The sequence below is a fragment of the Zea mays genome, unplaced genomic scaffold (assembly GCF_902167145.1).
Source record: "Zea mays cultivar B73 unplaced genomic scaffold, Zm-B73-REFERENCE-NAM-5.0 scaffold_644, whole genome shotgun sequence".
Taxonomy (NCBI): domain Eukaryota; kingdom Viridiplantae; phylum Streptophyta; class Magnoliopsida; order Poales; family Poaceae; genus Zea; species Zea mays.
In genome coordinates this window covers 23,127-36,982 of record NW_023367305.1, presented here as the reverse complement: position 1 = coordinate 36,982, position 13,856 = coordinate 23,127, and the positions used below count along the sequence as shown (strand labels likewise).

Here is a 13,856-nt window from a genome sequence, read left to right as displayed (position 1 = left end):
GGAGAAAAGGAAGGAGATGAACTAAAAAGGAATGCTGATGTTCAAGAAATCCACCGAAGGACAATATTTAATCCAGTTTCGAGAGTCAACATGCCTAAAACGATATATGATCATGAGTGAGTAATAGATTATATATTGTTTCTGGTTACCTCTACTTTTTAGTGGTTCATTTTGTACTTATTTTAATAGTTAAAGGAACAAAGCATTATCTTTAGCCATTCTTGAATATTGCAATGCTATTAGAACTTTTGCTTTCATAGTTTACCAGTTCAGTTCATGTAGCTATATTTGGTGATGCATTGCAGTTCAGCTTGTTTTAGAAGGAATGTATGGCTAGGTGATCTCAACTATAGGATCAACTTACCATATGAGAAGACACACGAACTCATATCCAAGCAGGATTGGAACGAATTGTTTGGGAAAGACCAGGTAGGCTTTTATGTTTTATCGTCACATTGCAAAATATCCTTTATTCAAAAGTCCTAGCTCATCTTTCCATTCCATTTAATGATGGCTGAAAGTAGAGCTGAAGAAGGGCATCTGTTTGAAGGATGGACCGAAGGGGTCATCAACTTTCCTCCAACGTGTAAGTACAAGGTTAACTCAGAAAAGTACATAAGTGATGATAACAAATCTAGAAGGAGAACACCTGCATGGTATATTTTTGTTCTAAACTTACACTAATGTCTTAACAGTGCATACACGAGTCAAGTCTTCTTGCAAATATAACAAAAGTATTTAGTAATCACAGTATTAGAATTTAAACGATCATCGGTTCCCTGCTGTTCAGCTTCACTACTTTATTAATTGAAAAACATTCTATTAGATCCAACTGAAATAAAACGACAGGCGGTTAAAAGTGTTAATTCTCAAATTCGGTGTGTTGCTTCCTTACTCATACTTATATTATGGTGTGTCACTCTGTACAAGATTAAATGGTTGAAATGCCCCCACCGGTGCATCTTTTGGTTTCGGTGGTAAACTTGTTTCTTTCCATCCGGTGGCACCCACCCAAGGTGCGCAAACATCTACATCTGAGGTAATTATTCTTTGTCAGTGTTCTGTTTTCTGCTCCTCTTCAAGTTCCTGTGTTTATGTTATGTTTTTTATAGGTACATGTGCACAATTTGGTGATTGAGCAAAGTCTGGTGAGCCGATCAACTGAATTTGAAGCTGCTATTCAGAATGGCGACAAAAGTTCGCTATGTGCTCTGTGTGAAAAAAATACCAAGAATCTTTGTAGGTGCTTCTTTAGTAGAACTAATACTGATATTTGCATGGAGACTAACTTTATGTGATGCATGTTTGATCAGATCTGACGAGGAGAGAGAAACCTGGGGCTTCTTAAGGGTTATGTTTGAGGACGGGGATTTTGCAAGGACAAAATTGCTTGCTCATCTTGGCTTCGAACCACCTCAGGCACCGCCTGCAAGTTCAACTGATGAATTGAGCCAAATATTGGCAGATACACTTAATATTGATCATGCTGCAGTAACCGATAATGCGGATGCCCAGTTTCTTATTGATAATGGGGATGATTTTTTCAACAATCCTCAACCTTCAGAGGCTAGCTTGGCTGAAGAATCAGTTTCTACAAATGGTCAACAGATAGAACAGGAAGTTTCTGGAGATGCTGTGCCATCAGATCCATCAATTGACAAAAGCATTCAACATGCGTTGGTGGTTGGAGACTACAAAGGGGCAGTTAACCAGTGTCTTGCTTCTAATCGTATGGCTGATGCTTTGGTTATAGCCCATGCAGGTGGTTCTGCTCTCTGGGAAAGCACAAGAAATCATTATCTCAAGAACAGTATCTCACCCTACTTAAAGGTTTCATTTTATTTTCGGTTTTGAATATCTGTATTTATTTGTACATAGTAATTTTCATAATCACCATTGTTTATTGTTATACTGTTTCAATTATAGGTTGTCTCTGCTATGGTGGGCAATGATTTAATGAGTTTTGTGAGTACCTGGCCACTAAGTTCATGGAAAGAAACTCACGCCCACCTATGGACCTACCCCCTCGCCTCACAGCATGGCCGCCGGCTTGGTGTCGCCCCCGACCAAGGTTATTAAGGCGTTAAGGCGAGACATGGCGACCCACCCCCTTCCAAACGCCTAGGCGAGTTAGGCGTGCGGCGAGGCGACGCCATACGAGCATGGGCACTCGAGTCAAAGAGGTGGTACCTGTCGGCTTGTCACTGTGATGAGGTAGCAGAGAAGTAGGATGCCATAACATCTGGTGTTCTGAAGAAGCGGCAAAAGGACTTGCTGAGCGGTTTGAGTATTTGTAATGTGCCTAAACTTAAATCAGAGACAAGGCTGCTGTTATGAGGGATAAGTGAGTCATTCATATTTTAGTGATGTGGCATGGTATTCTTTGCAGAAATCTCATCTTTGTGTATAGATTATGAAACATTTTCTTATAACAATGTAACACACATTTTGTATATAAGTTATCATTATATTATATGTTCCCGTTGCAACGCATGGGCACTCACCTAGTGTGTATATATATATATATATATATATATATATATATATATATATATATATATATATATATATATATATATATATATATATATATATATATATATATATATATATATATAGAGAGAGAGAGAGAGAGAGATTGACAGTCTAAAAAAAGAACAGCCGATCGTTAGGAGAGGGCCTAGTAAACGGAGTAGTACAAACAGGGCGATCGAGCAACTCCCTGTATAGTACGTGTATATCTCGTGCCATGTCTGATGTCTCCAACAGTGCACTTTCCAGTCCGCAAAGAAAAAAAAAAGACTCTGCGAGGAACAAACGGAAGACGAAGTTCAATGTACAAGACTTGTGAGCATACGATGGTGCGGTGTGCCTTGAATATGGGGCAGACGCGTGTGCCTTGAATAATGCTCGCCCCGACATGCATGCACGCATGGCCAGATCGATCGGAGAGTACTGTGTGCTGCAGCAAGCAACGGCCTTGCACACTGTAGTAGCGCAGCGCGTGCATGGTGCCGCGCACGCGGACGCCTTCACCGCGCGCGGCACAACGTACGGCCATGCATATATATATACACACCCGTACCGTAGCATGCAGATGCCCTGCGTGCGTGCCTCCGCCCTCCGGGACGACGCGTGACTCGAGGCCAGGGATGAGGCAGGGACACGGATCCGATCGGCGGCACGGCGTAGGGCATCTGGCCTGCCCGCCGCCGTCGTATCGGGCAGGGGCAGGGGCAGGGGCAAGGGCACGTGAACGGTGACGTGTACGTACGTACATATATACATACATGAAGCAAACCATGCATTGATCGCGCTGCCATGCACGCGTGCGCTGAACATACGTATATAACCGTGCGTACGCGTGCACGACTGCACTAGTACCGCACGCACAGTTCCATGCAGCACGTAAACACACGCACGCGTACGTAATACACGTGCCGTCACCGGGCTCCATTACTGGACACACCATGCATGCCGTCCACGGCCACGGGAATGCTGCCGATCCGTCTCTGGGCTGCTCGCTCGCACGTACTCCTACTACTACATACTGTAGCTGAGAGTGCAGTGGCAGGGACGAGCAGGAGACTGGGCAGGCGGGGCATCTGCAGTTAATAGTTTCTGGACGTCCTCCCCGTGCTCTGGTGGCACTGGCACGGATTGCAACGCCATGCCGGCATGCAGCACCTAGCAGCGTAGTACGTACGTGCCACAGTATATACACATACGTATACGATTCGCTCTACCCTCTACTAATAAATAATATAGTAACGTCCATGCACGTACACTCCGCTAGCTGCAAAACTGCCAACCTCCTCGTTATAAAACCCCGCGTACGTACGTATATATGCATGGTACGCACAAGGGCGAGCGCGACAGCGATGTGGATCAAAAACAGCTGCGTACGTCCACATGCAGTCGCCGTCCGAGGTCTTAAACAAGGCAATGCAAATGGCTAGAGAGTACCCCTGCAGCTGCAAATCAAAAGCAGCTAGCAGCCTGCAGAAACGCATGCTGCAGCAGAGCGCAGGCCGGTGGCCGGTGCAGCCCACTGGCCACTAGTACCGCACCGGCCTCTGCCGGCCGGCCGTCTACTCATCCCGGTCGTCCGTCCATGCATCCATCCATGTGGAGCTTCACATCCAAAGCATCGGTACGGTCCAACTCCACGGACGCCTTTAATTTATTTCATTTCTGTACGTGAGTTTTTCGTCTGGCCATGGTCATTTCAGATCTATCCACCCACGCCACGCATGCACCAACCATCAGTTTCAGTGGCAAAGATGCGTACCAGTAGACCAAGTCGTACCGCCATCCATCCATGCATATGCATTGACGCACGCACCCAACACCCAACACCCAACACGACACGACACGACGGGCAGTTCGTAGCTAGTACGCCTTTTTTTTCTTCCTTCCTTTCGTTGCCTTTTTCTTCTTTTTTCCTGCCCTCTTTTGGCTCATGGTTGAATTATTGACACGACGGCGGCTACGTTATGATATGAGAGCGACCGAGCACGGCCACACATGGCATGGCATGAGCCATGACGAGGACGCGCGCGCAGCAGACTGCAGCAGGGAGCTAGCAGAGTTTTACCATGTTTTCCACTCCTCGAGGGCGCGTACGTACGTGACGTGAGGACGTACGTCATCGTCTCTCACGCATCCGTGCCTGCTAGTGGTGACTGGTGACCGTACCGTACACCTACCACGTGAACTTCCTTGCATCTTCATGCTGCTGCTTGCTACTGTATTTGTACAGTATCCGTTTGGTAGGGTGGGTGCACCGCAGCGAGAGTACGTACTGGTGTGCACAGCACAGAGCACGAGGCAAGCAAGTGTGAGTAATATAATGTGTTGGTTAGAGGGGTAACGATGAACAGAAGAGATCGACTCTCGCTGGCTCTGCTGCCGTCGTCGTCCACGTCCATGCATGGTTGTGTATCTGTACACAGGCGGACACAGTCTACATTTAGATACTGTAGCATGGCCGGGAAAAGTGGTTCCATGGAGGATACGAGGACCCCCTGTACTATGTAATAAAGATGTCGTCTCGACGCCGAGTCCAGGACCCAGACCGTACTTATCCATGCGGCAGAACAGAGGCCACCATGTTCACAGTTCACGACACGACTAACGGTCAAAAGCATGAACAGACACGCAGCACCGGCACCGGGTCACCTTCCCCTTTTGCTTTTTTTTTTACCGCCGCTTTACCTTTCACTGTCTCTGCAGCTTCTCTTCTTGCACAGATCTATCGATTCCCCGTCTCATCTTTTCTTTTTGCTTTTCTATGTTCCTGATAACCCACATGAACGTTTACCAGCGAAATTGCCAGCTGCACATTTCATATTACTAATCCATGCCGGACCAGATCCAACTGAATACGTGTACGGATTCACCTTCCACGCCGACATTTATGTAAGATACTGTGGTAGATAGGAACGGTTGCTCTTCAGTCTTCACCTAGGATTCCAAAAGTCAAAGCCACCAGCCTTAAATTCTCAATCACATCTCACTATCTCAGGAGCCATGACCATTCAAGTGCGTGTCGCCACGACGGTAGGTGGTGGGTGGTGGTGAGATCACGGCACGTGACTCCCCCCGGCCCCGGCTGGCCTGCTCCCACACGAGCCCAGTCAAACCTTGCTATATATGTATAATTATATATCTCATCAACAAGTAAAAGTAACACACACACACACGCCTGCCAGCCACAGCAATGAGCGCAGCAAATGCAGGCATCATTTTGCTTCTCAGGTACTACACCACACCACAGGGACAAAGCTAAGGAACAAAAAAAAAAAAGAAGGGGTGCGCACATGATTACACCCTTGCAAAACCTCTGAAAGTCACATCAATCAATCTATCGATGTCCCCCTCAGCACGGGAGATCATGACCAAGCATCGGTCCAATTCAAAGCATCATTTCACCTTTTTACCGATCCGCAATGATTTTTACACCTTCATGGTCATGCTGATACACCGCAGAAATCTCAAGCTAATACATCTCCCGAAGGTGAATGGAAGAGAAGGGAAATCTGTGTAATTTTGCTAACATCCCTAAAAAGAGACAGAGACAGAGAGAGAGAGAGAGGGAAATCTGTGTAATTTTGCTAACATCCCGAAGGTGAAGAAGGGAAAAGGGAAAGCTGTGTCGCTAAGGATGTACAGAGCTACAGATGTGTGGGCTGGACGGCTGGTCCTTGGTTCAACGTGCATGGCTGTCCACAGGCAAATGGTTAGCTGCAAAATCGGGCAACTGTCCTGCAAAAACAGGTCAGCGCCCAGCAGAGAACACGCACGCTATCAGGATCTACGAGTTCTAGAATATATTTATTTATTTTTTTGCAGCAAATCACCAGCAGGCAACAAACTAACAAAGTGGGTTACCTTTATGTTAGTTTCTGTGCAGTGTGATTATTCTCAACCATCTGACTGGAAGCTGTAAACGCCGGATGACTGTACGGGTTTGGCAAGAGCTCCTCCACCTCGATCCTAGAGCTGAAATAGCCCGCGTTTCTCCTTCTGTGCCGGATGCTCTCGACCTCGGCCATGAAAATACTGTACACTGGTCTGTGGTCAGAGAAGCGAGACTCTCCGCGAACGTACGACAGCTGCATGAGACCGTTGCCATGCCACAGAATGCGATCGCACCTTCATTGAGAGAAAAGAAAACACGCGTCAGGGAATTCCTTCGGAGTAACTCGACGGAGGGTGAAATTGTCGTTGGATAACGCGGCAGAAGAAGAAGAAAAACATTACCAAGCGGGCGTTCTCCGCTTTTCTTTGGGCCGAACCCCTGAATAACGGTCTGAGTTGAATGAGTACTTATATGTTGGAGGAAAATAAATCCTGCCTTCTTTCCATCCCTGGAAAACACGCCCACATCTCCGTTCTATCCGTAGCTGCTTTCAAGCAAGTAATTTCAGACACACTGACTAGGAAAAAGATATATATAGCGTAACAGAGCAGTAGCAAGTTACCTGATCTTTCTCCAACAGTTGCTTCCAGCTATGCATTTCAACAAGAGCTTTAGCTGAGCAGTACGAAAGAGCGATCCGGTAATTCAAATCCCCAAGCCAAATGATACGACTGCAATTAGAAGAAAAAAAAGAAAGAGTATCCAATCAGTGCCAGTTCTCTGATGCCACTGTGTCACTATGCATATAAGAAGCATTGCCTCAGGGAAGGAAAGAAAGAAAAAAAAAGAGCAGGGCTACATACTCATGTTCAAGAATTGTTTCTGGTGACTTGACATCAGCAGCACCACGGACCTGTGGAAATCTAGTCTTCCTTAGAATTTCCATGACGTCAGAGTTCCTCCGGAGTTCATCTCCCTCCTTCTCACCGGAGGTCAAATGACAACAGATAAAACAAAAGGTGGTGTGGTGTAAAGACATGCTTATGGATATCGACCCCTGCATCAAAATGAAAGCATGCTCAGTAGTCTATACTGTGGTAACAACGGATAACCATCTACACCCAAGGTAACCAATCTAAGATAAAAATGTGTAGCAGGACAAAAATGAAAGCTGTGCAGAATGTACATTATTTACCTTATTTCCGAGATAACCCATTAGTCCTCTACCCACACAAGAAACTTTCAGGTTCCTCACATCATTTCTTATTTCGCTGCGTACCCAAATGGTGAGAAATATACCGACCATCTGCTTGCTGGCAACCAAGCAGTACCTGGTACAAATACATCATTTCTGGAGTCATTTTCAGGAACATATAAACAAAGTATCATAGGCATTACTAAGAGCAAATGGTTGAAAATAGATAAAAATTGCATACCAGAACATGCATGTGCAAACTGTTATGAAACATGTCAAGAGAGAGAAAAAATTTACCTAGACGGTGTATTTGGATGATAACCATTTTCTTCCATAGGTGCAGAGACACCATAGCCATATGGGAAGGGTGAAAAATGTGCTCCGTTGCTTGTATCCTCCTCGATACAATGATCATCTGGTGATCCCATGAATGGGAAGTTCCCATCAAAATCACTTGGCCTGCCTCCCAAGCTAACTGGGTCACAGACACTGAACCTACGATCCAATCTTGGGTGTGACAGCATATGGTTCCCTTCAACTCTTAAACTCCGGCTAAGGTTGAATGACCGACGATGCAAATAGGATAAACTGTCGTGCCTTCTCGATGATCCCTCAAAATCAGCATCTTGTTCTACAACTGGATCCGGGACAGGAGATGGCGTGCGATAGCCACCATAGCAGCATGAACCAGGATTCTTATTCAGTGTCCTCCTAACAAGGGAGACCCATTTTTTCGCTGGGAGATTATCTTCAGTGCCAAGAACATTTCCAGCATTCAAAGGAACAATTTCTTGAAATCTGACAACAATAAAAAGAAGTTGAAAGGGAATAACTAAAGAGCATATGGTGAAGTCAAATATCGTTTAAATTTTAGGAAGCCCTCTGGGCGCTACACACCCTAACACATAGATATCAGCTGGAAGTGAAGAATGGAGCCAGTCATCAAGATTCAATCCCCTTGGTGGGGATTTACCGCCGACATTCCATGTGGAGGCAAAGATTCTACGAAAGCAGGGAAACAAAAGAGAGATTCGTCAAATTACTGCAGTGAAATCAAACTGCGAGAAGTAACTACAAGCAATATGAATCTGAGATGCACACTACCATATTACCACTAGCACACAACGGATCAGTTCGTCTGGGCATTCCACTTGGCTTCTAAGCTCACAAGGCAAAGAAGAACATGAAGAGTAAAAACACACACTTTACCTATAATTCTGAAGTTCTGTGAGGCGTGCCGCATCCAAGTCGTTTTTCCCTCCTCGGATTCTGTCCACACTACTCCGCTTCGACGACCGGTCTACAAGTCATTAAGGAACAACAGAAACAGATAATAATCAGATGAACCGGTAAAAAAAAGACATAGACAAGGACTATTTGAACGACCAATGAAATCAGTTTAGCAAAAAGAGGAGCTCTGGCAAAATAAAAGGGAGGTAGCTGCAATCTTTGATGCCTGAAGACAGAGAAAGAGAGAGAAGTGTGGTCCTATCTGACCAGTTCTGCTTTTCTTGGCGGCGCCTGCCTGCCTCTCTGAGCCGCTGGTCCTCCATTCATCACCATGCCCGTCCCTCCCTGAATCACCAAGCAAATTCAGCCCAAATAAACAAAATGCAGCAAATGCAAAGGAAATGCCAGTTGTTTGAGTCTGTGTTGAGCAGAGCTGCTGAGTGCTGTCTCGGTCTCTCGGAAATGAAAGATGAAACTTAGACTTAGACAGGTAAACACGCCATGAGACGAGAAAGATACAAAAATTCCTAGCAGCAACAGACAAACACCTGCATCACTTGTGAAAAAGGTGTCTGGTTGGGACATTCCGAGGACCAATACCAGGAACAAAGACTAAAGGTAGCCGTGTCGGACTGAGACATGTTTTGCTGGTAATGTATCCGTCTCCGAATGAAACCTATAGTACGAACTAGACCGGAAAATCTGGGTAGTGCGAGAAACGTCAAGCACGGGATGACGTAAATTCCTTTCAGCAAACATGGCGTTACCTTGGGCGGCGTCGCAATCCGCATGGAAATCATGTGCCTTAGTCTTGATGTTGAACCACTTCCTCACGAGAGATTTCGACCAGGAGAGCTGCGCACGAACGAACAGGCAAAAATCCCACAAGGCTCGATCAATAGTAAAAACGCAGGAAACGGAACAACGAGGCACATCCCATCCCAGACAGAACTGAAACCAAGCAAATACCTTGCTCTTCTTGTTGATGTCTTCCCTCATTGTCTCATAACTCCCAGAAACGGCACAGCACAGCAATGGAAGAACTGACGCTCCTCCTCCACACCCTCCGTCCTCGACTCCTAACAAGGCAGGGCGCGTCGTTGGAGGAAGGAAACCTCAAATCCCGCACAGATTTCGCCTCACAGAGCAAGATCCTGACCCGGGAGCCGCGAATCCTGGGCCGAATCCACTGCCGAGCGAAATGCTTCAGCTTGCCGCAACAAACCAGCCGCGCCGGGGATCAAGAATCCATTGTCACCCCCTCCCCTCCAACCAACCAAATCTTCCTCCTCTCCTCGTACTGGGGAGGAACGAATGCCCCGCCTCGGCAGCAGCACAGCCTAGCGCCGTAGCTGTCTGGCAAGGCAGCACCGCTGTGCACTTTGCTCCTGAAATTCTGAATACCCTCTCCTCCCTCCCTCCCTCTCTCTCTTCCGTAGGCCTCCGTCTCGCTCCAGGGGTTAAGAAGACTAGCGGTACAGCCAGACGCCGGAACAGGTTTGTACAGACAGGAGTAGGAGGAGTAGTAGAGTAGTAGAGCTCAGCAGTGCGGCGTATGGTGGTGCGTGCAAGTGCAATGCGACAGCGAGATGCAATACCAATACCCCCCTCACCGTCACACTCACCGGCCCTGATCTATTGCCCTCTCTGGTTCCCCTGCCTCTTTTATCCCCCACCCTCCGTGCCCATCTCTGTATCCTCGCTCTGGGCTTTTTTAATCTAACCTAATCACCCCGCTCGAATCCAAGCCTCTGCTTAGCTTAATAATGAGCAGTACATGGGCAGTAACGTCATCTGGTACGAGCTGGGAGGAAGGAGAGGTCCGTGAGCCGTGAAGCAGCAGCGAGCGAAAATGGCAACCCCGAGAATGAAAACAAAAGGCAAGTGTCAGTTATTTACATGCCACATCTGTAGGGAATGGCTTCTTTTTGAACTGGAATTGCAGCTTTTCTACATTGTATGAGTATGATGATCCTTTCGAATTCTCTGTCCCCCTTGATCCTATACCATATCAAATACAACGTCACCTCCAAATGTCTTTGTATATACACTTATACAGTCCAAAAAAAATCTGGAAAGCCAAGCTGACGGAAACAATAGTAATGGAACCGGAGAACAGTAACCGTAGAAACTGGCCGGCCGTCCATGGTCGAGGTTGAGGATGGGTGATGGGTCCAGCCAGCGGAAGGAGCAAGCGGGACCCACGACCGGTTGTTGGGCCTTTTCCTCCCTCGGCCCGCTTCCAGCCAACTGCCAGTTTGCCGCGTCTCTCCTCTCCTCTCCTGCTTGCTTTGCTTGCGGCGGGGTCGGGGTCGGGCCCCGCGCTTCTTCGATCCGTTTTTGCGCCGGCCCTACTTGCAGAGACAAGCGCAGCCCTCGCAGTGTCACGCTCACTCACGCCACTGCCCGTGGGGCCCAAGGCTGGATGGACCTACCTGACAGCGGTCAGCTTCACGCCGAACGTCACCCATTTCAGTGTTCGCTCTTCACTCTTGTCGTGTAGGGTACTAGGGTGTGCGGTAGCTGAAGCGATTGATGGTCGAGGTCATGAGTTTTTTGTTCTTTTCCGAAAATTTTTTATGTTATTACGGAGTACAGAACACATGAATATGAATAATTAGGTGTAGGTTGAACTAGCCAACCCTGTATATAATAACCAGTCAAAGCGACTGAAACTATAAAAAAAAGGGAAATTTGGATCCATACCATTAAAAGATCACCACTTTGGATCCATACCATTACCATCTCACTTACATGTGGGTCCACATGAGTCAATGACATGTGAGGTCCATGGTATATATCTAAAGTTTGGATCTTTTAATGGTATAGATCCAATTGTTCCTAAAAAAAACTGATCTCTAGTTCATTTGAAGCAAAAAAAAAAGCTCGTATGAACAAACAGTACCGTAAATAGTATCACAGTATGGATGAAACTCAATCGGTTTGAAGCCCTGAAAAAGAGGACGTAGCTAAGATTCCAGATAGAGACGCCTTTCTAGTTTCTACTGATGGTACATATGCATGGTTTGCACAGTACGTAACGCTCTTTTCTTTTTGGCACAGTGCAGCAGACGCTGGGATATGGTTTACCTGCCTATAGTGTTGGCTACTGGCTACTCGCTAGTCGCTAGTCGCTAGCTACCTAGGGGGCAATGACTGGTTTGAAGAGCTAGCCCCAGACTCCTGCCAAAGTACGGTGCATGCATGCATGTATGGCGAGAAACGATCGACCGCCTTGGATGCTCGACGACGATCGACGACGACCCTGGGAGATCGATCAGAGGCAGCCCGACGACGCGTCGTCGTCGACCGGTCGATCGACGTGACGACATTGCTTGTTGCTGCACGGTTACACGAAAACTTAAAAAGATGCAGCAGCTAGCGCGCGCGACCAGCCAGGCAGCCAGCACGCACTTTGCACAGAGTCCGCCCATTCCCGTGCAAAAAACAACTGCCCCGCTCCGCCCGAGAGGTATACGTCCGAGAACGAGGCGACTAGGCGAGGACCGGCGGCCGGCCACGACCCGTCGGGCAACGGGCGTCGTCGTCGGCTCTCGTCGCTGCTTTGCACCAGGGGCGAATCTAGGATAAATTACCAACGGGGTCAACATAGCAGACTAATGACCCAACTATAGGGCTTTATTGGCTTATAGTAGTATAACTATAACACCATGTATACTTTTGCCTAAAAATAACAATCAAATATTACAAAATTAAGCATGCATAACTGAATGATATTAGCAATAACATATTGTAATAAAATTAACTTTTTCTACAGTAGCAATTAATTACCTCTCATAATTTGACACGACGGCTACGGTCATCCCATATTCTGAAAGCAAACTATGACATCATCATTTGGAATTGCATCTAGAAATTCTTGTTCCACAAAGCTAATGACACAATCGTTCATAAATTCATCGCCGATACGATTCCGTAGAACTGTCTTCACATTTTTCATTGCTGAAAAACACCTTTCCACTGATGCTGTGGCAATAGGAAGAACTAGTACAAGTTTGAGGAGCCGGTACACTAAAGGAAAAACCAAGGTGTTTCTTTGTTGCCACCATCAGCCTACCAAGCTCGGAAATGGTGTCCAGTTGAGCAAATCTTGCATTGCTCTCACATTGTCAATATAAATGCCAAGATCATGCCTTAGATCATTTAGCTCCTTTTGGGTTAAAATCATCAGGATATGCCTTAGCCAATTCCATCAAACTCTCAACTTCAAAAGCATCAAAAGAATTCTTGGGGCTAAAAGCAGCAATGGAGTAAGCAGTTCAGAATTTACCTCATTGAAACGATCATTAAATTCTGCAAGCTGCAAGTCAATAACTGGGTTCAAGCAGTCAAATTTGTAGTGTTCATAGTTGGTGCGGTTGGTTTTTTCTTGGCCTGTGTCGATCAATATATTCTTGTTCCATGTCCAACTTTGAGATGCCATATTCTTCACAAAAAGACAATACATTCCCTAACAAAGAATCCCAACCATCATCTCTAATTTGCTGAAACTTTTGTTTTGTTAATCTCACCTCTGCCATGGCCTCTAATATATCTTTATCTTTCCTTTGCAATGATAGTGACAACAAATTAGCATGCCCCAAAATAAGCAACATTAATTGTAAGTGGAACACGAAGTCAAAATCTTTAAGATAGTCAAACCAGGTGGTGGTCTAAAAGGGCCTCTAATCAAATACTTTCGTCTTACCTCATTTTGTAGTTTTTCACCTATATAATCTGAAATTCTCCTTCTATCTGCTGGATCATATGGAAGCTCATCAAAATTTACCTCATGTCGTGAGATCCGTAAAGGATGATGAGTACCACAGTTGGTGTTTGGTGCATTTGGACCTCTTCTTGATGTGCCTCCATCAACATCAGGACTATCGTTGTCATCTCTTCGTGAAATGCCTCCCTCTGGATTCTCGTTGTCACTTGCTGGGGTTAATTTCTTTTCAAAAAACGTTCCAATGTGCTTTGGTTGCCTATTTAATTAGTCAACAATAATACAAAATCAAACACTGTAAATATTGAATGCACAAACAGCCGCATGGCGCACATGATTAA

At 46.1% G+C, this 13,856-nt stretch overlaps 1 protein-coding gene and 1 long non-coding RNA gene across 4 annotated transcripts; one reads left to right on the top strand and one right to left on the bottom strand.

The window, feature by feature from the left end:
* The first annotated feature begins 932 nt into the window (after positions 1 to 932).
* Positions 933 to 2,003, top strand: LOC103644164 (uncharacterized). Its single transcript, XR_561516.3, has 4 exons — positions 933 to 1,039; positions 1,113 to 1,239; positions 1,314 to 1,830; positions 1,927 to 2,003. It is a non-coding gene; the product is annotated as an uncharacterized lncRNA (long non-coding RNA).
* A 3,041-nt stretch (positions 2,004 to 5,044) lies between these two features.
* On the bottom strand, positions 5,045 to 10,426 carry LOC103644163 (uncharacterized). Of its 3 annotated transcripts, none has more exons than XM_020546992.3 (12): positions 9,759 to 10,426; positions 9,557 to 9,644; positions 9,057 to 9,134; positions 8,769 to 8,859; positions 8,457 to 8,561; positions 7,857 to 8,357; positions 7,560 to 7,695; positions 7,228 to 7,421; positions 6,987 to 7,095; positions 6,766 to 6,908; positions 6,394 to 6,657; positions 5,045 to 5,619 (listed from the first exon to the last, which is right to left on the bottom strand). In XM_020546992.3, exons 1-11 carry the CDS (start codon positions 9,786 to 9,788, stop codon positions 6,396 to 6,398), a joined length of 1,737 nt encoding a protein of 578 aa, XP_020402581.1. In that variant the 5' UTR covers positions 9,789 to 10,426; the 3' UTR covers positions 5,045 to 5,619; positions 6,394 to 6,395. The 3 variants fall into 3 exon arrangements, with proteins under 3 accessions (XP_020402581.1, XP_020402579.1, XP_020402580.1); XM_020546990.3 differs by lacking the exon at positions 5,045 to 5,619 and adding an exon at positions 5,910 to 6,267; XM_020546991.3 differs by lacking the exon at positions 5,045 to 5,619 and adding an exon at positions 5,929 to 6,262.
* Between the last annotated feature and the right edge of the window lie 3,430 nt (positions 10,427 to 13,856).